The following is a 23,416-nucleotide window of genomic DNA, read 5'->3' on the forward strand; positions in this document are numbered from 1 at the left end:
GACCCCCTTCAGCAGGTCCCTGTCTCTCTTGTGCTGGGGGCACCAGAGCCTCCTGTTGGAAAAGGGCTGAAAGAGAAGTTCTTGGATGTACCATATTTGCAGATCTCAATCTGCCAAGGAAAAAATGCATCGTGATTGGGCTTCTTTTTGCTCTGAGAGAGAAAACAAGAAGAAGAAAAAGCAAAGCCTAATATGCTTCAGGCTCCAAGTGGGTTTCACTGTAAATAGACAATGGCTCCTAAGATTACCAGGACAAAGTAGGAGGCATGCACAAATCACAGGAATTGAACAGCTAAAGCCCTGCTCAATTTACTGAGAGGCTACTGAGCTTTTGATATGTCAAGATCTATTTGTCTAAACATTATCTGTAAAAACAACATAATGCAGTGAACTGAGCCCAGGCCTGACTGCAGAGGCCAGAAATCAATATTCTAATCTTGGCCCTGCCTCAGATGCATTTGGTGGCTCCAGAGTAGTTGTTTAATCTCCCTGCGTGCTCACCAGAGATAAAACAGTTCAAACACAATAAACTCCACTGAAGAGCTGTGCAGATCAGTTCACAGCTTCTGTGCACTGCTCTGAGGAGCTGGATTGTTACATAAACACAACCAGGCCAAGGAGCACTGCTGGAGCTGTGTCTCCAGGAACAAAACACATTCCCTGGATCTTTGGGTCTGGAATGGCAGGGCTGTTTTCTAGCAGGAACTCTCAGCCCATGCAGAGGGTTCAAGCACAGCCTGGTGGCAGCACAGAAGCCACCAGGGTGACTGCCGTTGGGTTGGGTTGGGTTGGAAGGGAGCTCCAAAGCTCACCTAGTCCAAGCCCCTCTGCAGTCAGCAAGGGCATCCTCAGCTAGATCAGTGACAGAACAAGAGGACACAGCCTCAACTGCACCAGGGCAGGTTTAGGTTGGATGTTAGGAAGAAGTTCTTCACAGCAAGAGTGATTGACGTTGGAATGGGCTGCCTGGGGAGGTGGTGGAGTCCCCATCCCTGGGGGTGTTTAAGAGGAGGTTGGATGAGGCACTTAGTGCCATGGGTTAGTTAATTAGAAGGTGTTAGGTGGTAGGTTGGACTCAGTCTCAGAGGTCTTTTCCAACCTGGTTAATTCTGTGATAGGTTGCCCAGAGCCCTGTTGAGCCAGGCCTTAAGTATCTCCAGGGAAGAGGCTGGGCAACCTGTTGCAGTGTTCCACCACCCTCGCGGTGCAGAACTTGTTCCTAACACCCAATCTAAAACTGCTCTTCTCTAGTTTGAAGCCACTGCCCCTGGTTCTATCACTGCAGGCCTTTGTAAAGAGTTCCTCTGCAGTCTTCTTGTAGGCTCTCTCCACATACTGGAAGGACAGAGCTGAGACTGACCCCTTTCAAGAATACCACTCGACACAGCCAGAAGACAGCCCTGAAGATCCTGTTTTAGGAGTGAAACCAGCACAGGTCTGTTTTATGACAGAAATCAGTGGGAGGTGTCCCTGACCATGGCTGGGGGAGTTGGAACTAGATGATGATAGGACTGAGTTGGAGCTGTTCAGTCTGGAGAGAAGGGTCCAAGGTGACCTTATTGTGGCCTTTCAGTATCTTAAGAGGGGCTACAGGAAAGCTGGGGAGGGGCTTTTTAGGCTCTCAGGGAGTGATAGGACTGGGTGAAATGGAGCAAAGCTGGAGGTGGGGAGAGTCAGCCTGAATGTGAGGAGGAAGCTGTTGAGCAGGAGAGTGGTGAGAGGCTGGAATGGGTTGCCCAGGGAGGTGGTTGAGGCCCCCTGGCTGGAGGTGTTTCAGGCCAGGCTGGCTGAGGCTGTGTGCAGCCTGCTCTAGGGTAGGGTGTCCCTGGGCATGGCAGGGGGGTTGGAACTGGCTGCTCCTTGTGGTCCCTTCCAACCCTGACTGATTCTATGATTCTATGACCTTTAGGTCTCTTCCAACCCAAACCATTCTATGAAGCTATGAATCCTGGCTGCATCCCTCTGCCATGCAGCAAATGATTTCCACCTAAAGAGAGGAAGAGTGCCCACACCTCAGCAGACTGTGCACTTTTCCAGCCCAGGGGAGCAGCAGTTTGTGAATGATTCTAGAAACTGCTTCTAAGTGGACACTTGGGAATTGCTGAGGAAAAGTAAGTGCTAAACCAATGTGGTTTTCACATGTACAGGCAGTTCTGTTTGGGCTGCACTCATTAGCACCTGCACAGAGGAGTCCAACACCTCTAACAGCCTTGGATTTTGTTTCCCACATTAGTCAGCCCTGCTGGTGCTGCTATTAGCACAAGCTGTGGCTGGCAGGTGGCAGCAACACCTGAAACTAGTTAAGGTTTTGTGTCCCATCAGGGCAAGCTGGAAATACTCTCTGTGCCATGAGGGAAGGCTGGAAGCATTCACTGTGTGCAGTGTGGAGGCAGCAGAGGCTGCAGTGCACGGGGGTGATGCCTTGACAGCAGCCTGGGTTGCTAAGCAGGCAGCACCAGGCAGAGCCTTAGGTCTGCAAGCAGCTGGGTGTTTAAGATGCTGCATTTACATAGCTTAAGGTGCAGTAAAGCCCTGGCAGCAAAGGGTCAAAAGTGCAGAGCTGAAGGGATAAAGCCCACACTGACCACGTCGGATCCCATCCTGTCCCCAGAGGAAAAGGACTTCCAGAGGAGCTGCAAGAAAACAACTCTCACTCCAAGCAAGGAAAAATGATAAAGGCTGAAAGAATGTTAAAAATAGTTGAATTTAAAGCAGAAGTGGTCAGGTGTGGCAGAGCTCAGCTCCACAAAGGTTTTAGGGAATCCATCTGCCCTCAGTAAACTGAGCATGAGGAGTTCAGTGGAAAGGAAAATGTGGTTCATAGATTCATAGAATGGGTTGGAAGGGATCTTAAAGGTCATCCAGTTCCAGCCTCTCTGTCATGGGCAGAGACACCTTCCACTAGCTCAGGTTGCTAAAGGCCTCATCTAAACTGGCCTTGAACACCTCCCTGGGCAACCTGTGTCAGTGTCTCACCACCCTCACTGCAAACAATTTCTTCCTAACATCCAGTCTAAATCTCTCTACATCTAGAGCTCCCCTCTTCCAGCTTTAATCCATTCCCTCTAGTCCTCTCCCTACAAGCCCTCGTCAAAAGTCCCTCTCCAGCTTTCTTGTAGCCCCCTTCAGGTACTGGAAGGCTGCTCTAAGGTCTCCCTGGAGCCTTCTCTTGTCCATGCTGAACAGCTCCAACTCTCAACCTGAGGGATTCACCTTCCGTGTGCTTTCCACAATGACTCTTTGCTTCTCCTGTCTGTGTGACCTTAACATTCTTTCTCCTGAATTCTCTGACACTTATTTCCAGTGTGCATATTTACCTATTTCTATGGGCATCATCTTTGATGCTACCAGAGACCAGTCTCACACAGTGTCTAATGAGTCAGCAGTGTGCCAAGGTGGTCCAGAAGGCAAACAGCATCCTGGCTTGGATCAGGCCTAGTGTGGTCAGAAGGACCAGGTCCAGGACCAGAATCATGCCCCTGTACTCAGCACTGATGAAGCCACAGCTCAAGTACTGGGTTCAGTTTTGGGCCTCACTACAAAAAAGGCATTGAGGTGTTGGAGGAGGGTTCAGAGAAAGGCAACAAAGTTGGGGAAGGGTCTGAGAACAGAGCTGGGGAGGAACAGCTGAGGGAAGTGGGGGTGGTTAGTGTGGAGGAGGCTGAGGGGAGAACTCACTGCTCTCTACAGCTCCCTGATGGGAACTTGGACTAAGATGGAGGCTGGACTAAGATGGGTGTTGGACTCTTCTCCCTAGTATTGAGCGATAGAGCAAAAGGAAGTGCCAGGGAGGGTTAGGTTGGAGATGAGGAAAACTTCATCCATGGAAAGAGTGGTCAGGCATTGGACAGGCTGCCCAGGGAGGTGGTGGAGTCACTACCCCTGGAGGTGTCCAAGAAATGTGTGGCCATGGCACTTTGGGACATGGTTTAATGGCCATGGTGGTGTTGGGTCGCTGGTTGGACTGGATGATCTCAGAAGGCTTTTCCAGCCCAAACAGTTGTATGATTCTGTGACTCCCAGCAGCAGGCCCTCTGTCCTCTCTCTCTTTTCTCCTGGTAACAAATGCTGTTTGCTCCTGATGCTGAACAGTCACAGAGCTCCCAGCTTCAGACAGGCAAGCCCACATCTGACTTCACTTCCTCTGCTGCACTCACGGACTCCAGTGTCAGTGCTTTTTTCCTTTCTACTGACGTCACCAAGACTGAGATCTGTCCCACAGCAAATATTTATCAGAGCATATCAAAGGAAAAGCAGCTCAGAAGAGAAACAAGCAAAACAGCCAGTGCCATGAAACCTTGCCAAGATAGATTTCAAAGTCAATGAAAACCACCCCAGAGACACAGAACTAAACAAAGTAGAACACTGTAAAAGAAAACATAAAGTGACAGTTCCAAACACTGATGTCCCATGCAAGAGTTTTTAATTGCTTACAACTTGCAAAAGATTAAGAAGGAAAACCCCACACAGAATTTAACAACCTCCAAGCAAAGTCAGTGCTGAGTTCATAGAATCATAGAATTAAGCAGGTTGGAAGAGAGCTCCAAGCTCAGCCAGCCCAACCTAGCACCCAGCCCTGGCCAGACAACCAGACCATGGCACTAAGTGCCCCAACCAGGCTTGGCTTCAACACCTCCAGGGACAGCAACACCACCACCAACCTGGGCAGCTCATTCCAATGCCAATCACTCTCTCTGCCAACAACTTCCTCCTAACATCCAGCCTAGACCTCCCCTGGCACAACCTGAGACTGTGTCCTGGAGAGCTGCTCTAGGGTCTCTCCAGAACCTTCTCCCCTGGCACTCAGGGGGGAAAGAAATCACTGCTGTGGAAGAGGTCCACTTGCCATCCGCAGGCAGTGAGGACATCTCTTCTGTTCTGGAGGAGCACCAGGCACAGGTCCCTGACTGCTGGCACCACTGCTTTGCCTGAGTTCTTGAGGAAACAAATCACTGCTACTAACAGCATCCTCTGGTACACTGCAGGTGCTTAAAGCATCAGGGAATGGTTTCTAATCTCCAACCTAAGCTCCCCTCTGGCACAATTTCAGGCCACTGCCCCTTATTCTATCACCTGATACTAGGGAGAAGAGACCAACACCTACCTCCTTTCAAGGAGTTGTGGAGAACAGTGAGGTCTCCCCTCAGCTTCCTCTTCTCCAGACAAAACACCCCCAGCTCCTTCAGCTGCTCCTCACCAAACCTGTTCTCCAGACCCTTCACTGCCCATCTCTGGACACACACATGATGTGGACATGCTCCTGCTGGTGTGCAACGATACCACAGGGAATGATTTCAGAGAGGGAACCTGGTCACCAGCTAAACTCCATAAAATGACACCCTCTTAACACACCAAAAATGCAGCTAAGGCAAAAAACAGCAAGAGAAAGAAACTCCATTAGAGGCAACACAGGACAATTCCTATCTTTTAAGACAAGCTCCAGCAAGGTGGTTTAAAAGGTTTTTCAGAAGACTCTCCAGAAAGCATCTCAGACTTCAAAGCAGCAGCTTGTTAAGAGGCAGTTTGCTTGCTTTCATCACTTGATTTTAGGTAATTATTTTCCCAGTTAATCAGCATCTCTCTGTCTCTTGTTTAGACTTAAACAGCTGCCTACCACCTCTGTATTTGAGCAGCAGGGATTGCTGCTGGGTTTGTGTGTCCTGAAATCCTCACCTTCTTCATTACTACCCCAGATATTAAGTCAGTCCCAGCTATCCTCTTACCTATCCACACAGATGTTGAAATATTGTGGCCTGCTTTGTGGTGGTTGCTGAGTGTTTAACTGCATGTCTGACCCCAGTGAATGGGATAAATCAGGAGTCCATAGAAAACATCACATTGCTCATCTCTGGAGAACAGCTGTTTGCTTTCCTTCACTGTTCTTTCCCCCTCCAGCCTGTGACAAGGGTGTAGCCTTCATTCTTCGCTGCTCTTTGGTGGTCTTTCACTGCTGGTTAGCACTTTGTTCTCCTGGGATGAGTGCTCAAAAGGCTCTGGAGAGTGATGTAATTTCCCCAGTTCAGGTTTTAATTACTGCAAGGACAGGAATGTGCCCTGGTGGCCAAGAAGGCCAATGGGATCCTGCAGTGGATTAAGCAGAGTGTGTCCAGCAGATCAAGGGAGGTTCTCCTCCCCCTCTACTCTGACCTGCTGAGACACCATCTTCAGGACTGCCTTTAGTTTTGGGCTCCCCAGTTGAATAGGGACAGGGATCTGCTGGAGAGGGTGAGGATGCTGAGGGGACTGGAGCACTGCCTGATGAGCAGAGGCTGATGGACCTGGAGCTGTTTAGTCTGGAGAAGAGAAGACTGAGAGGGGATTTAATCTATGTTTATCAATATCTGAGGGCTGGGGGTCAGGAGGGGGGCAAAGGCTCTGCTCACTGCTCCCTGGGATAGGACAAGGAGCAATGGATGGAAGCTGCAGCACAGCAGGTTCCAGCTCAACACAAGGAGCAACTTCTTTCCTGTCAGGGTCCCAGAGCCCTGGCACAGGCTGCCCAGAGAGGTTGTGGAGTCTCCTTCTCTGGAGCCTTTCCAGGCCTGTCTGGATGTGTTGCTGTGTGACCTGAGCTAGATTGTATGGTCCTGCTCTGGCAGAGGGTTGGACTGGATGATCTCTTTGGGCCCCTTCCAACCCCTGACATCCTGTGAGCCTGTGAGCACTCAAATCAACTTGGCAGCAGGTTCTGAGCACGGAATGGAAATGAGTTCCTCTAATACAGCAACTCAGGCTCCTTTTGATGGAGGATTGAGGCAAGCTAAGCAAGAAGCCTCCAGGCCCTTTTCTTTCTTACACAGAACAGGAGGATCTCCTGATAGCCTCGAGGTATCAATAAACACTACACACATGCCCAGGAGCACTGCAGAACCACATCCAGATCTCCTTCTGATTGCAAATGTGGCAATGCCTGTGAGCCAGAGGTCTGAGCTTGGAAAGCTGGGACTTGGAGCGGTATCTGGGGGTTCAGGTTGAGAGCTGACTGAAGATGAGTCAGCAGTGCCCAGGTGGCCAAGAAAGCCAAAGGCATCCTGGCTTGGGTTAGAAGCAGGGTGGGCAGCAGGCACAGGGAAGCCATCATTGCCCTGCACTCAGCACCGGTGAGGCCACACCTTGAGTGCTGTGTTCAGTTCTGGGCCACTTAAATCAGGAAGGACACTGAGGTGCTGGAGTGCACCCAGAGAAGGGCAATGAGGCTGGAGAGGGGCCTGGAGCAGCTGGGCTGTGAGAAGCATCCGAGGGAGCTGGAGGTGTTCAGGCTGGAGAAGAGGAGGCTGAGGGCAGACCTCATTACTCTCTACAACTTCCTGAAGGGAGGTTGGAGGGAGGAGGGGGCAGCCTCTGCTCCCTGATGTCAAGTGGCAGCAGTAAATAGTTCCAAGCTGCGCCAGGGGAGGTTCAGGCTGGATATTAGGAAATATTTTTTTCCAGAGAGGGTTCTCAAACGCTGGAATGGTCTGCCCAGGGCAGTGCTGGAGTCACCAACCCTGGGGGTGTTCAAGCAGCCTGCGGAGCTGGTGCTTAGGGACATGGTTTGGTGTTAAGCCTGCAGTGCTGGGTTGAGGGTTGGCCTGGATGAGCTTGGAGGTCTCTTCCAAGCAGATGTATTCTGTGATTCTGATTCTGTAAGCAGTCCAAAGGGCACAGATCTTTCAGGAAGGTGACCTCAATGGTCACTGTTCTCCAGCAAAAGCTGCAGATCTCCATTCTTCCTCAGGCAGTGTTTCTTCACTCTTGGAATCTCTTACTTTCAGATGCCAGTGCTTCATCCACAGACTTTGTATGGCTCTCCCCAGCATAAATCCCATAATGCAGCTGGTCCTCTTTTACAGTAGCCCAGGGCATCTGCTTGGTGGAGAACCTTGCTGCCCACTCTCCTGAACTGCTAACAACAATAACACCTCCCAGGCCCCCAACTCGTGTCTTCATGTAGTCTAATGCAGTGTCAGCAGCCAGCTCTGGCGACATCCCTGAAAAGAAGAACAAGATAACATCACAGAGGGCACTGTCAGCAGGTTTGCTGCTGACACCAGACTGGAAGCAGTGGCTGACACCCCTGAAGGCTGTGCTGCTGTTCAGTGAGACCTGGATAGGCTGGAGAGTTGGCTGGGGAGAAACTGAATGAAATCCAACAAGGCCCAGTGTAGAGTCTTGCATCTTGGAAAGAACAATCCCACGAACCAGCAGAGGTTGATCTGCTGGAGAGCAGTGCACAGGATCCCTGGAGATACTCAAGGTGAGGCTCAACAGGGCTTTGGTCAACCTGATCTAGTTGAAGATGTCCCTGTTGCCTGCAGAGGGGGCTGGACTGGCTGAGCTTCAGAGGTCCTTTCCAAGCCAGCCCATCCTGTGATTCTATCAGAGAAAGCACCAGCAAAGCAACTTTAGCTGTACATCAGTTGATAAGAGCAGAAGTATTTTCTGAAGAGCCCAAGCTGCTGTGCACATTACACACACAGGCCTGCAGTAACTCTAAAATATTTGTTCACTCCAAGTTTGCCTGTAAATTCAGCAATGCTGTTGGCTCAGCCTAGCAGTTGTAACATCTACCCCATGGGTGCTGCTATGCAGCTTAGGCTGCAGAAGAAAAACTGACCTGACCCTGCTGCCTTCCCTGCAAAGTTGGAGTTACAACCAACCACAAAAGCCAGCAGAGTCAGAATTACCCACAGCACTGCTGACTGACAGGCTAAAGCTCCTTTCTCTGATGTTAGGGGTGTCACTGTGGCTACCCAAGGCAGCAGCACTGACTTCAAAGGGTCACTATTTCACTCTTTGATTTTGTGTGTGTGTGTGTGTCAACAGCTGCCACCATAAGACAAAGATTCCAACAGCTGTTAAGACTGGCAGAGCAGTTCACTCCTGAAAGCCAAGAGTCAATTTTGCAGCATTGGTCCAAAGGAAGAGTTTTCCTATGTGACTTATTGAACAGTTGAGAAGGTTTATGGAAGAGCTCTGTAGCTGTTCTTAGAAGTGCAACTTCAGCTCACAGCTCAAAGGCTCAAAAAGAGTAACTTGAGGGTTTGTTTTCAGGGCCTTCATGGAAATGTGGAGGGAACCCCCCAAAAAAAACCAAGTCAGTCTGTTGCTGATGTATTTTCCTGGCAGCTGACTGATGCTTCTGGGCAGGATGAATGAAGGTAGAGCAAGCACAGGCAGGCTGACCAAGTGCAAACCAATTACACACACACACACAGGTTCATTTCCTTTGCCCCTTTTTGTTTCTCTTCACAAACAAAAACTTGTTGATTTGAGCTTCATTTGCCTTTCAGGCTGATTTCATAGATTCACCACAACTCATCATTCTACTTTTGTGCACAGAGTGCACTGCACAAGTCACAGAATCACAGAATGTTAGGGGGTGGAAAAGACCTCCAGAGGTCATTGAGCCCAACCCCACTGCCAAAGCAGGATCACCTGGGAGAGGTCATACAGGAATGCTCCAGGTAGGTTTTGAAAGTCTTCAGAGAAGGAGACACCACAACCTCTTTGGGCAGCCTGCTCCAGTCTCCAGCACCCTAACAGAAAAGACATTTTCCCTCATGCTGAGGTGGAACCTCCTGTGTGCCAGTTTAGATCCATTGTCTCTTGTCCTATCACAGGACAGCACTGAAAACAGAATGACCTCTTCTTCCAGACACCCACCCTTCAGGGATGTCTAAACATTAGTAAGACCCCTCTCAGCCTTCTCTTCATAGAATCATAGAATCAAGCAGGTTGGAAGAGAGCTCCAAGCTCAGCCAGCCCAACCTAGCACCCAGCCCTGGCCAAGCAACCAGACCATGGCACTAAGTGCCCCAGCCAGACTTGGCTTCAACACCTCCAGCGACAGAGACTCCACCACCTCCCTGGGCAGCCCATTCCAATGCCAATCACTCTCTCTGACAACAACTTCCTCCTAACATCCAGCCCACACCTCCCCTGGCACAGCTTGAGACTCTGTCCCCTTGTTCTGTTGCTGGGTGCCTGGCAGCAGAGCCCAACCCCACCTGGCTACAGCCTCCCTGCAGGCAGCTGCAGACAGCAATGAGCTCTGCCCTGAGCCTCCTCTGCTGCAGGCTGCACACCCCCAGCTTCTTCAGCCTCTCCTCACAGGGCTGTGCTCCAGGCCCCTTCCCAGCCTTGTTGCCCTTTTCTGGACACCTTCCAGTACCTCAACACCTCTCTTGAATTGAGGAGCCCAGAACTGGACACACTACTCAAGGAGTGGCCTGACCAGTGCAGTCCCAGGTCTCTCACCTTTCCTCATCAGACAGGTGTTCCAGTTCCTTCATCATCCTCTTCTCTCCCTTGGACAATCTCTAGCATATCCTCGTCCTTTAGAGCTGGGGAGCCCATAAATGGACACAGACTTATCACAAGCCAGATAACTGCTATCAGTACATAGGTTTTGCAGTGCACTCAGCTTCATGCCAGAGAAGAAGGTGGTTTACACAGTTCAGACTAATAGAGCTTGGAAGGGTATTCACAAATTGGATAGCTGGGGACATAACAGAGGGAGCAAGGGGAGCCCACAGTGTCTTTGGGAAACAATCTGCAAGTTGTATTTCATGCTGAAACTACCAGCAAGAAAAGTGTGTCCAGCAGGGCTACGGAGGTTCTCCTCCACATTACTCTGCCCTGGTGGTGCCACACTGGAATACTGTGTCCAGTTCAAGAGAGACAGGGACCTGCTGGAGAAAGTCCAATGGAGAGCTGTGAGGATGACTGGGGGACTTGAGCATCTCTGCTGTGAAGAAAGGCTGAGAGCCCTGGGGCTGTTTAGGCTGGAGAAGAGAAGGCTGAGAGGGGATCTGATCAACGTCTATCAGTATCTGAGGGGTGGGTGTCAAGATGAAGGTGCCAGGCTCTGTTTGGTGGTGCCCAGTGATAAGACAAGGAACAACAGGGAAAAGCTGGATACAAAGGAAGTTCCACCTCAACATTAGGAGAAACTTCTTTACTGTGAGGGTGCTGGAGCCCTGAAACAGGATGCCCAGAGAAGTTGTGGAGTCTCCTTCTCTAGAGACCTCTCCTGTATGGCTTGTCCTAAGCCATCTTGCTCTGGCATGGATGTTGGACTGGATGACCTGTAGAAGTCCCTTGCATTCTATGATTCCATCCCAAAGCTTTACAGAGACACTCCCAGCTTCCAAAGACTTTCACTCATTATATGCAAGCAGCTCTGTAAAGCATAACACAAACACTCTCAGCTGTTACTTGTCCCTCTGCTTGCAGCTTCTTCAACGAATATGCAAACTGAAAGTTCTCCAACTCTTCCCCAGCTCAGCTGATCTCCAAGCCAGTGACACTGTACTGCCCCCAAGCTATTGCTTTCTAAAAATAATGGTGACCTCTCTATTAATGGTTCTTCAACTGCAGGAGAGATAACTATGCTGTCTGGCTAGGTTTGCAGGCTGTAACATAATCAAGGGTTTAGGTGACAGACAACTCGTGAAGGTAGAGCTCCAAAGGGTCATCCCCCAGTCAGATTCTGTTACAGTCACATGAGACATCCTGTGTCAGCTGCTTGCCACATACCCAACCCAGGCAGTTTTAGTGTACTTTCCAGAACAAGAGGAAAATGTAAATCCCAGTTAAAATGTCCTAAAAGCATTTCTGCTGCTGTAATCAGAGCTGTTAAAATAAAGACCCCCCTAGTTTTTATTAGAAAGGTGATCTCCTGGGCTTTCTTCTTTCAGCAAGGATTATCTATCCCTAACCCACTCCTGCTGCTCCCTTCAGTACATCCTGCTTTTCTATCTCTATTTCTATCTGGTTTCTATTTCTTTGGTCCCCAAATTATTTCACTTTAAAATTGGGGGGAAAAAAAATGGAAGGACTTCAGGTAGAAGTGGACCCTGAGTGTTTCCTAGGGGGCAAGCACTAGGTCCAATGTTATTCAACATGAATGAGGGGACAGAGTGAGCCCTCAGCCAGCTTGCTGATGATACCACACTGGGAGGACTGGTTGAGACTCCCCCAGGTTGAACAGACTGGAGAGCTGACCTCATTCAGTGAGAGCTGGACAGACTGGAGAGCTGATCACACAGAATCAGGGATTGGAAGGGATCTCCAGAGATCATTGAGTCCAACTCCCCTGCCAGAGCAGGATCACCCAGGGCAGGTCACACAAGAATGCATCCAGATGGGTTTTGAAAGCCTCTAGAGAAGGAGACTCCACAACCCCTTTGGGCAGCCTGCTCCAGGGCTCCAACAGCCTCACAGGGAAATATTTTTCTCTCTTAAGATCAGAGGGGAACCTTATGAGGTACAGCAAGAATTAAGTGTAGAGTCCTGCATCTGGGGAGGAACAACACCAGGCACCAGTACAGAATAGGGACTGATGTGCTGGAAAGCATCTCCATGGAGAAGGACAATGGAGTCCTGGTGACAAGAGGTTATCCATGGCACAGCAATGTGCCCTGGTGGCCAAGAGGGCCAAATGGGATCCTGGGCTGCATTAAGAAGAGTGTGGTCAGCAGATTGAGGGAGGTTCTTCTCTCCCTCTGCTCTGGTGAGACCACACCTGGAATACTGTGTCCAGTTTTGAGCTCCCCAGTTCAAGATGTACAGGGATATACTACAGAGTGTCCATGGGAGGGCTGTGAGGGTGATGAAGGGACTTGAACATCTCTCCTACAAAGAAAGACTGAAAGACCTCAGGTAGTCTTGAGAGGAGAAGGCTGAGAGGGGATCTTATCAGTGTCCATGAGTATCTGAGGGGTGAGTGCCAAAATGAAGGTGCCAGGCTCTTTTTGGTAGTGCTCTTTGGTAGGCTAAGGAACAACGGAGACAAGCTGAAAAACAAGAGATTCCACCACAACATGAGGAGAAACTTCTTTACTGTGTGGGTGCTGGAACCCTGGAGCAGGCTGCCCAGAGAGGTTGTGGAGTCTCCTTCTCTAGACACTTCCCAAACCCACCTGGATGCATTCCTGTGTGACCTGCCTTAGGTTATGCAAGTGGGTTGCATTTAATGACCTTTGGAGGTCCCTTCCAACCCCTACCATTCCATGACACTATACTGCCTTTCAGTGTACACTGACCTAAAAGCAGAATCAACCACCAAGCAGCATATACATTGTGGGAAGTCTATTTTAGCATTACTCATATTTTAGTACTCTTTTGCTTTTACAGAGAGGTGACCCAGCCACAGCCTCCTGGGAGCAACTCTTCTGACAGCTGGAGTAGGATGGTGAGAGAACATCAACCCTCTATGGGTCCCTTCCAACATCTGCCATCCTGTGATCCTGTGATCAAGTGAAACCTGCCACGAGGCAGCATTTCCCAACCTCAGGAAGTTTGGAACATACCTTGCTCCATGTGATAGAGGATCAGTCGGGCTAAGACCACTTTCATAATGCTCTCCCCATGTCCTGTGGTTGAAGTGGCACCAGAGCTGTTATCAGCATAACCTCCACTTCCTTTTCAGAGGGAAAACAAACAGAAAGAAGGTAATATTCTGTAATACCATCTACAAGCTCTGCCTTGTTTAAAACAGGTACCAGAGAGGTAGTAAAGGTCCAGCAGTTCTGCTCTGGGAGCAGAGAGGCAGTGCCAAACCCTTTTCTCACTTGCAAAGTAAAATAAATGAAAGAGATTCACAGATGGGTGAAGTTGCCAAGCTGAGAGAAGCAGTTGTGGTACAAGAAGCAGAAGCAGGCCACAGGGATGGGCCAAAACACCAAAGGGATGATACAGTGAGGAGCAGCAAGGCAGCAGTGCAGAATGCCAGGTCTGAGGAGCTATGAGGGAAGATGTTGTGAGGATATTGTTGGACTGACCAAAGTTTGAGGGGAACTCATCTGCAAGAGCAAAAGCCTGGGGGTTAGTGAACCATCATGAAACACCCCTGAAGAATCTTGCAAGTCCTCACCATAAGCAGAGTGCATCTCTTGTTAAACTCCACCTCCCCACCCCCTCCCCTTCCTTTTTCCTTTTCCCTCCCATCCTTGTTTTGCTGGCACATTCCACACCCTGTTCTCCACTCAGCTTCTGCTTGCTCAACACCCATGTTTCTAGCACATCTCCTAAGAGAAATATTTCTCAGCAGCTGGGAAGGAACATACCAGAGCACTATAAACAAGGTACAGCGAGAAGGCAAAGAGGCATAGAAGGAAAAGCAATGGAGGTTTCTTCACATCTATACTTTCTAAAGATCAGATGATTTCAACAGGCCCTGATTTACACGTGGATAAACACTGCCACAGTCACTCTGCCAAGGCTCTAATGTGTAAAAGGACAGACAGCATTTCTCTAAGCAATCCTGCAGATCTCTTCTAAGAGCAGAAGTTGCAAGCAATATGCCCAACAGTGCCCGGTTCCACCTGTCCTTGACAGAGCTGTGTCCCATACTACATGAGAGAATGGCAATTGCAGTTGGCAGGCTGCAGCCAGAAGTCAGCAGAGAATCATAGGTAAAATGGAGAGGGGATCAAAATAGTAACACCTTTAGGTGCAAGAGAAAGTTGGGATTAGAATCAGAGAATCACAGAATGGTCTGAGTTGGAAGGGAGCTCCAAAGGTCGTTTAGTCCAACCCTCTCTGCAGTCACCAGGGACATCCTCTACTAGATCAGGCTGCCCAGAGCCCTGTTGAGCCTCACCTTACTATCTCCAGGGATGGGGCCTCAACTACCTCCCTGGGCAACCTGTTGCAGTGTTCCACTACCCTCATGGTGCAGAATTTGTTCCTAACATCCAATCTAAATCTACTCCTTAGTTTAGGTGCCACTGTCCCTCATCCTGTCCCTGCAGGCCTTTGCAAACAGTCCCTTCAGCAGCCTTTTTGTAGCCCCCTTCAGGCACTGGCAGGCTGCCATCAGGTCTCCCACAACCCTCTGGATTAGTTTTATAACCATTGTGCCCTGCTCACAGAAATGCCATTTGAGTTTGGAACATGTTTTACTAAGAATACTTCTTTGCCAAATCCCAACTGCATGGCTGAGCCCTGAAGCAATCAAGTGGCAAGTCTGTCCCAGGAGAGGAAGAAGTCTGGGGAAAGGATTTCAAGTGTCTCTTTCTACTTAGATAAGAGAGCTCTTAAAATATTTCCTTTATTCCACACTGCTTCTCTTAGGCTCTGAAGGAGCTTTATCAGGGCTCTCTAAGAACAGGAATTCACTCACAGTTGCCAGTCACTTTGGAATTCTGGCTCACATAACAAGCAGCAATTACACCTACTTTCTTCAGTGTCAAGAGAAGAGCACCTCAGTATGGAACAGGTCAGCTTCTGCCTTAGCTGTAAGTATGGATGGACAAAAGAAGAGCTTTGTCAGAATGAACAGAAATGAAACAAAAAGAAAGTGTTAGCAATCAGGAGAGAAGAGAAAAGGAAGAATTCCCCATCCCTATTTTCCAGACAGAACAGTGCTGGATGATGATAATACTGATAGCACTACCTCTCCACTGCCAATCTTTGCTTCCAGCCTCAGTGTTGTGTTGAGGAGCTTTGGTCTATTTAAGAGTCAGGTTTTCATTTCAGATGTACTAGGATTTATGTTTCATCAGGGGGACCTTAAAGCTGCCTTCCAATACCTGAAGGGATCATGGAATGCTCTGGGTTGGAAGGGAGCTCCAAAGGTCATCTAGTCCCTCTGCAGTCAGCAGGGGCATCCTCAACTAGATCAGGTTGCCCAGAGCCCTGTCAAGCCTCACCTTGAATATCCAGGGATGGGGTCTCAAACTACTTCCCTGAGCAACCTGTTGCAGTGTTCCACTATCCTCAAGGTATAGCACTTGTTCCTAACATCCAATCTGAATCTACTCTTCTCAAGTTTGAAGCCATTGCCCTCATCCTGTTACTGCAGGCCTCTGGAAACAGTCCCTCTGCAGCTTCTTGTATCCCCCTTCAGGTACTGGCAGGCTGCTCTTAGGTGTCCCTGGAGCCTTCACTTTTCCAGGCTGAACACCCCCAGCTCCCCCAGCCTGTCCTTGTAGCAGAGGTGCTCCAGTCCCCTGATCATGTCCAAGGCACTTCTCTAGACCCACTCCTACAGAAAGGCTGCAGAGGGACTTCTCATAAGGGTGTCCAGTGAGAGGACAAAGGGGAATGGGTTGAAGCTGAGGGAAAGCAGGGTTAGACTGGATGTTAGGAAGGCATTCTTCAGTATGAGGGTGGTGAATCTTTATTAGGCTGCCCAGGGAGGCTGTGGATGCCTCCTGCCTGAAGGTGTTCAAGCCCAGGCTGGACGAGACCTTGAGCCGCCCAGTCTAGTTGACGCTTGGAGGGCCAAACAGATCCTGGGCTGCAGCAGCAGAAGTGTGGCCAGCAGGGCCAGGGAGGGGATTCTCCCCGTCTGCTGTGCTCTGCTGAGACCCCACCTGGAGTACTGCATCCAGCTCTGGAGCCCCTGGGATAAGAGGGATGTGGAGATGCTGGAGTGTGTCCAGAGCAGGGCCAGGAGGATGCTCAGAGGCTGCAGCAGCTCTGCTGTGAGCACAGACTGAAAGAGTTGGGGCTGTGCAGGCTGGAGCAGAGGAGGCTCCCAGGTGACTTTCTGGTGGCCTTCCAGGATCTGAAGAGGACTACAAAAAAGCTGGGGAGGGACTTTTTAGGCTATGAGGGAGTGACAGGACTGGGGAGAATGGAGCAAAGCTGGAGGTGGGGAGAGTGAGGCTGGAGGTGAGGAGGAAGTTGTTGAGCAGGAGAGTGGTGAGAGGCTGGCAGGGGTTGCCCAGGGAGGTGGTTGAGGCCTCATGGCTGGAGGTGTTTGAGGCCAGGCTGGCTGAGGCTGTGGGCAGCCTGCTCTAGGGTAGGGTGTCCCTGGGCATGGCAGGGGGGTTGGAATTGGCTGATCCTTGTGGTCCTTTCCAACCCTGACTGATTCTATGATTCTATGATTCTAGGTGTCCCTGGCCATGGCACAGGGAGGTTGAAGTAGATGGTCTTCTGAGCTCCCTTCCAACCTAAGCCATTCTATGATTCACTCTCTCTTTAATTTCCTTAAATGAGCTATCTCCAAAACACAAGAAGCAAGAGCTCCCAGCCCATACCTATGCATGCAGTGTCACCAACACGGCCAACCAGTTTATTAGAGAGTCCTCCAGTGGATGTTGCACAAGCTACATTTCCTTCACTGTCAACAGCAACAGCACCAACTGTTCCCAGGTCTCTGCCAAGAAAAACAGGTCACAAAATGAGGTAGAATGAAAGCCTACCTGTCAAAGCATGTTGCATTTCTCTTCCAGGTAACCTTTAAAAACAAAGACTGCTGCAAAAAAAAACAGATTACTGCTCATCATCAAGCTAGTTTTTACCATGCTTCTCATGACAAAAATAACAGGCAGTAGCTCACAATTCTCCTAGCCTTAGATTTCATAGAGCAGAAAACACTCCATTGGTTTTTATTATCTCTTCCTATGATTCCTTTACCTTCATAGGATAATCAAAGGGCTGGAGCACCTCCCCTGTGGGGACAGGCTGATAGAGCTGGGGTTGTTCACACACCCTTTGGAGAGACCCTAGAGCAGCCTTCCAGGACACAGTCTCAAGTTGTGCCAGGGCAGGTTCAGGCTGGATGTTAGGAGAAGTTCTTCCCAGAGAGAGTGATTGGCATTGGAATGGGCTGCCCAGGGAGGTGGTGGAGTCTCTGTCTCTGGAGTGTTGCAGCCAAGCCTGGCTGGGGCACTTAGTGCCATGGTCTGGTTGATTGGCCAGGGCTGGGTGCTAGGTTGGGCTGGCTGAGCTTGGAGCTCTCTTCCAACCTGGTTGATTCTGTGATTCTCTGAAGGGGACTACAGGAGAGCTGGGGAGGAACTTTTTACAAGGGCCTGTAGTGACAGGAGGAGGGGCAATGGATTGAAGCCTGAGGAGGGCAGATTTAGACTGGAGATCAGGAAGGAATTCTTTAGAGTGAAGGTGTTGAGACACTGTCAGTGTCTCATGGATGTCTGCTCTCCCTAGAGGCGTTCAAAGCCAGGCTGGATGAGGCCTTGAGCAACCTGGGCTAGTGCAGAGTGTCCCTGCCCATGGCAGGGGAGTTGGAACTGGATGATCTTGAAGATCCCTTCCAACCCAAACCCTTCTGTGAATCTATGAGTTTATGAACCTCATTTTCCTTTCCACTGCATCTATGAATAGGAAGGAAACTTTGACCTGTGGAGGAATAAACCCCAAACACCAGAGCACACAGCGAAGAAATATTTCTAGCTCTGAGAGTTCTGGAGAAGGTTTTTTTGTCTCTCTGCAACACACAACTTTTCTTAAAGAACAACTTAAAGACACAAGAATTGTCTGCACTGTCTGAATGGGAAGTTCAGCAGAATGATTAATGCACAGAACCCAGTGAATACTAACAAGGACAGTAATGTTCTGCGTGCACTGAATCATTTCCTTCCTGTTCCTCCTCTTTCCTCTTCCTTATTCCCCTAAATGTTTGAATGCCTCCAAGATAAAAAGAAAAACAAAAAGTTATTGATGTGTCTTTCAACCAGCATTGCTCACAAGGCATGGTTAACACAGAGTTTTGCCCTTGCAGCTATGCAATCTTGAGGTTTAAATCACTTGGCCAGCAAATATCAGTTGAAAGCATACATCAGCATAAAACCCTTCATGCACTGAAGAAAAGAGAATCTCAGCCACTGCTTATTCTCCAGCAGAGAGAAGTCAGGAGATTTTTCTAACAGGCTGCATAAAATATTTAGGTGTGTTCCCACTCAAAGGAAAAAAGGCAGCTGTATCTTGCTGTAAGCTGACATTACTGAGAAGCAGGAGTCTGAGTGTCCATGCATTCCAACCTTGGCAATTCATACAGGCACCTAAACCACCACCTGCCCAAAACCTTCTAAATCTCTCCACACAGGAAAACAATTTGTCACAGAATCATGGAATTGTTTTGGATGGAAAAGGCCTCCAAGATCATTCAGTCCAACCATTTATCCAACCCCACCAGGGCCATTAAGCTGTGTCCTCAAGTGCCATGGCCACACACTTGCTGAACAACTGCAGGGATGGGGGCTCCATCTTGGGCAGGTCCAGGGCATCCAGGAGACCTCCCTGGGCAGCCTGTGCCAATCCCTGAACACTCTTGCAGGGAAAAATAAAACCCTAATCTCCAACCTAACCCTCCCCTGGCACAATTTCAGGCCACTTCCAGTCATTCTGTCTACTGATACTAGGGAGAAGAGCCCAGCCCTCACCTCACTGCAACCTCCTTTCAGGGAGTGGTAGAGAACCAGAAGGCCTCTTCTCAGCCTCCTCTTCTCTAGACTAAACAACTCCAGACCTTTCACCAGCACCTCTTCTTTCTCCAGACCCTTCATCAGCTTTGTTGTCCTTCCCTGGATATGCTCCAGCACCTCAATGTTCCTCTTGTAGTGAGAGGCCCAAAACTGAATTCAGTACTCAAGATGCAACCTCACCAGTGCTGAGTACAGAGGCACAATCACTGCCCTGCTCCTGCTGGCCACACTACTCCTGATCCAGGCCAGGATGCTGCTGGCCTTCTTGGCCATCTGAGCACACTGCTGGCTCATGTTCAGCTGCTGTCAACCAGCAATTTGTAATAACTCTTCAAGGCAGTGCCCAACAGGCAACTGGAACTGGAATACCTTTGGCAGTAGCCTGGGCACTGGTGAGGGTCTGCCTATAACCACATAAAACTGTAGCTAATTCACTCAGACAAAGCCTTTGTGTACCATGAGACATCAGTTCCTCAGAGACCCAAGTTCCTGTTGCCTCCTGCTTATGTAAAATATACTGTCAGGCCCTCAGCTTCATTCACAGCAACTCCAAGTTGAGTGATGAATCACAGACCTTACAAAGTGCTCTGACATTTCTCTGGAGAAGGACCTCATCTCCAAGTGCTCTGCTGCTGCAGATGGGCTTCCCACCCATCCATCTGTTACAAATGATTTGCTGAAAAGGAGATTAATAAATGCAGGCCTCCTTTGCATGCTCCTGTGCCACCCTTCAACCAGCTGAGGTTAGTTCCTCCAGGGAAATCCAAGAGAGGTGCATCCAGAGGTACATTTTCCTAGGAGTGTATTCACAGAATCACAGCTTGGAAGGGACCTCCAGAGAGCAGCAAGTCCAAAATCCCCCACCAAAAGCAGTGTTTAGCTTAACTTGGTCTAGTGGAAGGTGTCCCTGCCCATGGCACTAGATGATCTTTAAGGTCCCTTCCAAACCAGACCATTCTATGGATCTATGGAAGCACACAGATGACATCTGCTGCTGCCAGCTGAGTTGGTCTGAGCACTCAACTGGCAGCAAACTGAACAAAGTGAATGTGTCCAACATAGTTCACCTGAGCAGACAGACAACTGCACTCTACTGCTTACTGTCCCTTTAAACTTTTTTATTGTTTCAGTGTCACAAGTTTGCTTTGTTCCTCTTCAGAACAAAGCCAAATGAGATATAAACAATCTCATACACAGATAGCTGGCTCAGAACCATTGCCAAGGCAGGCAAAACAAAGCAGAGGTCTGAGAATCACTGGTCAGCCCACACCCTGAGTGCTGTGTCCAGTTCTGGGCTCCTCAATTCAAGAGAGATGTTGAAGTATTGGAAGGTGTCCACAGGAGGGCGACAAAGCTGGGGAGGGGCCTGGAGCACAGCCCTGTGAGGAGAGGCTGAGGGAGCTGGGGGTGTGCAGCCTGCAGCAGAGGAGGCTCAGGGCAGAGCTCATTGCTGTCTACAACTACCTGAAGGGAGGCTGTAGCCAGGTGGAGTTGGGCTCTGCTGCCAGGCAGCCAGCAACAGAAGAAGGGGACACAGCCTCAAGTTGTGGCAGGAGAGGTCTAGGCTGGATGATTCTATGATTCTATGCGTTGAAGTTCTTGTCAGAGAGAGTGATTGGCATTGGAATGGGCTGCCCAGGGAGGTGGTGGAGTCTGTCTTTCTGGAGGTGTTGAAGCCAAGCCTGGCTGGGGCACTTAGTGCCATGGTCTGGTTGACTGGACAGGGCTGGGTGCTAGGTTGGACTGGCTGAGCTTGGAGGTCTTTTCCAACATGGTTAATTCCTTGATTCTGTCACTGCCACACTGAAGTATTCTCAAGTCTCAATACAGGCCTTCAGGATTTGGGTTTCTCAGGTGCTGTTGGTTGATTGGTTGGCTTGGTTATTTTGAACTGACTGCAAATGAAACACTCACTTATGGTCACTATGGTGAACTTCAACCTGGGAAATTCCATTTTTCTTGTCACTTCCAAATGTCTGCCTCTCACCTTCCTCCTCATCCAGAAGTGAGCTTCTTGTTAAGGATAAGGCAACTTGAAAGGAACCAAGGAGACTTTATTTTATTCCCAACTGCAATCATCCCCAGGGCAATTCTGTCACACTCCTGCTGTGGGAGAAATCAGTTTACTTTTGAAGAGAGGGCCAGAGGGACTGAGGCACCCATAGCTGGTATCAGGACCTGCTTTGCCCAGTCTCTCCCCATCAGTAAAGTTCTTAGGTGGCAAGTACTGGAAGGCAGCCTGAGCTACAATAGAGCAGGCTTGCTTCAATACAGGTGATCAGGCATCACACCTCCACCTGCACTCAGCACCCAAAAAACACTTTGGTACCAGTTCTAGGACATGGTTAGAAGCCTCACTTAGGTGAAACATTTAGGAACCTCTCTTCTTGGCTGATAATTTGTTTCTGTTTAGCCATGGGTTAGCAGCAGACTTAGCAGAGCTAATCATAGAATCAACCAGGTTGGAAGAGACCTCCAAGATCATCCAGTCCAACCTATCCCCCAGTCCTAACCAGTCAACCAGACCATGGCACTAAGTGCCCCAGCCAGGCTTGGCTTCAACACCTCCAGCCACAGAGACTCCACCACCTCCCTGGGCAGCCCATTCCAATGCCAATCACTCTCTCTGACAACAACTTCCTCCTAACATCCAGCCTATACTTTCCCCAGCACAACTTGAGACTGTGTCCCCTTGTTCTATTGCTGGTTGCCTGGGAGAAGAGCTCAACCCCCACCTGGCTACAATGTCCTTTCAGGTAGTTGTAGACAGCAATGAGGTCACCCCTGAGCCTCCTCTTCTCCAGGCTAAACAGCCCCAGCTCCCTCAGCCTCTCCTTATAGGGTTTGTGTTCCAGGCCTTTCACCAGCCTTGTTGCCCTTCTCCGGACACCTTCCAGCACCTCAACATCTCTCTTGAATTGAGGAGCCCAGAACTGGACACAGTACTCAAAGACCAGTGTTGAGTACAGGGGAAGAATAACCTCCCTTGTCCTACTGGCCACACTGTTCCTGATGCAGGCCAGGATGCCATTGGCTCTCTTGGCCACCTGGGCAGTGGTTGGACTTGATGCCCTTTAAGGTCTTATCTGAGCAAAGTGATTCTACAACTCCATCTTTATATATTCATATATATTGATATATAGATGTTCATATTTGTATATTCAAGGGGGAATTTATTTACTGTAAGGGTCACAGAGCACTGGAATAGGCTTCCCAGAGAGGTTGGTGGGGCTCCTTCTCTGGAGCCTTTCAAGGCCTGTCTGGATGTGTTCCTCTGTGATCTGTGTTAGATAGGATTGTCCTGCTCTGGCAGGGGGGTTGGACTGGATGATCTCCTTGGGTCCCTTCCAACCCCTCACATCCTGTAAGCCTGTGATATTCTATGCAATGACCTGAATCTAAAAAAAACAAAATGTGTTACAATGAAAAAACCTACTTCTGAAACTCTTCAGGGTTGGAATCTGCCTCGAGGCTCTTCTTCCATCTTTCCAGAGATCTCTTGGTTATGAGTTTGTCCCCTGGAGTCTCAGGAATGCCCATGGCCTGAGCAAAGAGGTGTGCACCAGTCTCTGTCAGCAGCATGTGCTTCGTCTGTGGGAGACAGACAAAGAGATTCAACTGGCAATTTTGATTCTTCCACCTTCCACCCAGCACTTTTTATAATCACCCTTTATTTTTAGAAGCACCCACACAAAGACAATCCCATTTTCTTTTGTCATTTTCAACTTGCTAGATTTCTATGCCTCTGGCCTCTTCCACCAGCTGAAATAAAGTCCTTCACAGAAAACAAACCTTCATTAGGAGTAAAGAACTGCATTTATCTGATTCATTCTTATTGTAATGGGGGATGAAATTTGCTCATTTACATGCAACTTCTTTGGTCTGTTTTCAGTCAGTTGGCCAATCACTACTTAACTAACTGTTCTGACCAGTTAACTATGAGGTTTAGAAGGATCTTACTTAGAAGGAATGAATGGTAAATCGAATACTGTTCTGTGTGGAAATATTCTACCTCATGAGAATAAAATGACCACAAATATAAGCATCATACATACAAGTGACACACAATCACCACCAATCCCAGCTGAACTTCTTCCCAAACCATAGGCACTGCTCTCTGCTGAAGTCTGTTGCAGCCTCTGCACTAATCCTTTGAGATAGTTCATAGAATCAGTTAAACCTCCAAGATCATCCAGTCCAACCTAGCACCCAGCCCTAGCCAGTTACAGAAGTGGGAAGTGTGGCCACACTCC

General features: G+C 49.2%; 1 protein-coding gene across 3 annotated transcripts in view; it reads right to left on the reverse strand.

The window, feature by feature from the left end:
• Window positions 1-4,406: 4,406 nt before the first annotated feature.
• Window positions 4,407-23,416, reverse strand: part of ASRGL1 (asparaginase and isoaspartyl peptidase 1) — a 31,128-nt gene continuing 12,118 nt past the window's right edge. For 2 of the 3 annotated variants that reach the window (XM_064164165.1, XM_064164164.1), the window contains exons 4-7: window positions 22,600-22,754; window positions 16,977-17,095; window positions 13,296-13,406; window positions 4,407-7,970 (exon numbers count right to left, since the gene is read on the reverse strand). In XM_064164165.1, coding sequence (XP_064020235.1) covers window positions 7,729-7,970; window positions 13,296-13,406; window positions 16,977-17,095; window positions 22,600-22,754 — 627 coding nt within the window. In that variant the 3' untranslated portion in view covers window positions 4,407-7,728. The remainder of the gene's footprint in view (window positions 7,971-13,295; window positions 13,407-16,976; window positions 17,096-22,599; window positions 22,755-23,416) is intronic. The other variant, XM_064164166.1, reaches the window with a different exon arrangement.

This window comes from Pogoniulus pusillus, chromosome 25 (assembly GCF_015220805.1).
Source record: "Pogoniulus pusillus isolate bPogPus1 chromosome 25, bPogPus1.pri, whole genome shotgun sequence".
NCBI lineage: Eukaryota > Metazoa > Chordata > Aves > Piciformes > Lybiidae > Pogoniulus > Pogoniulus pusillus.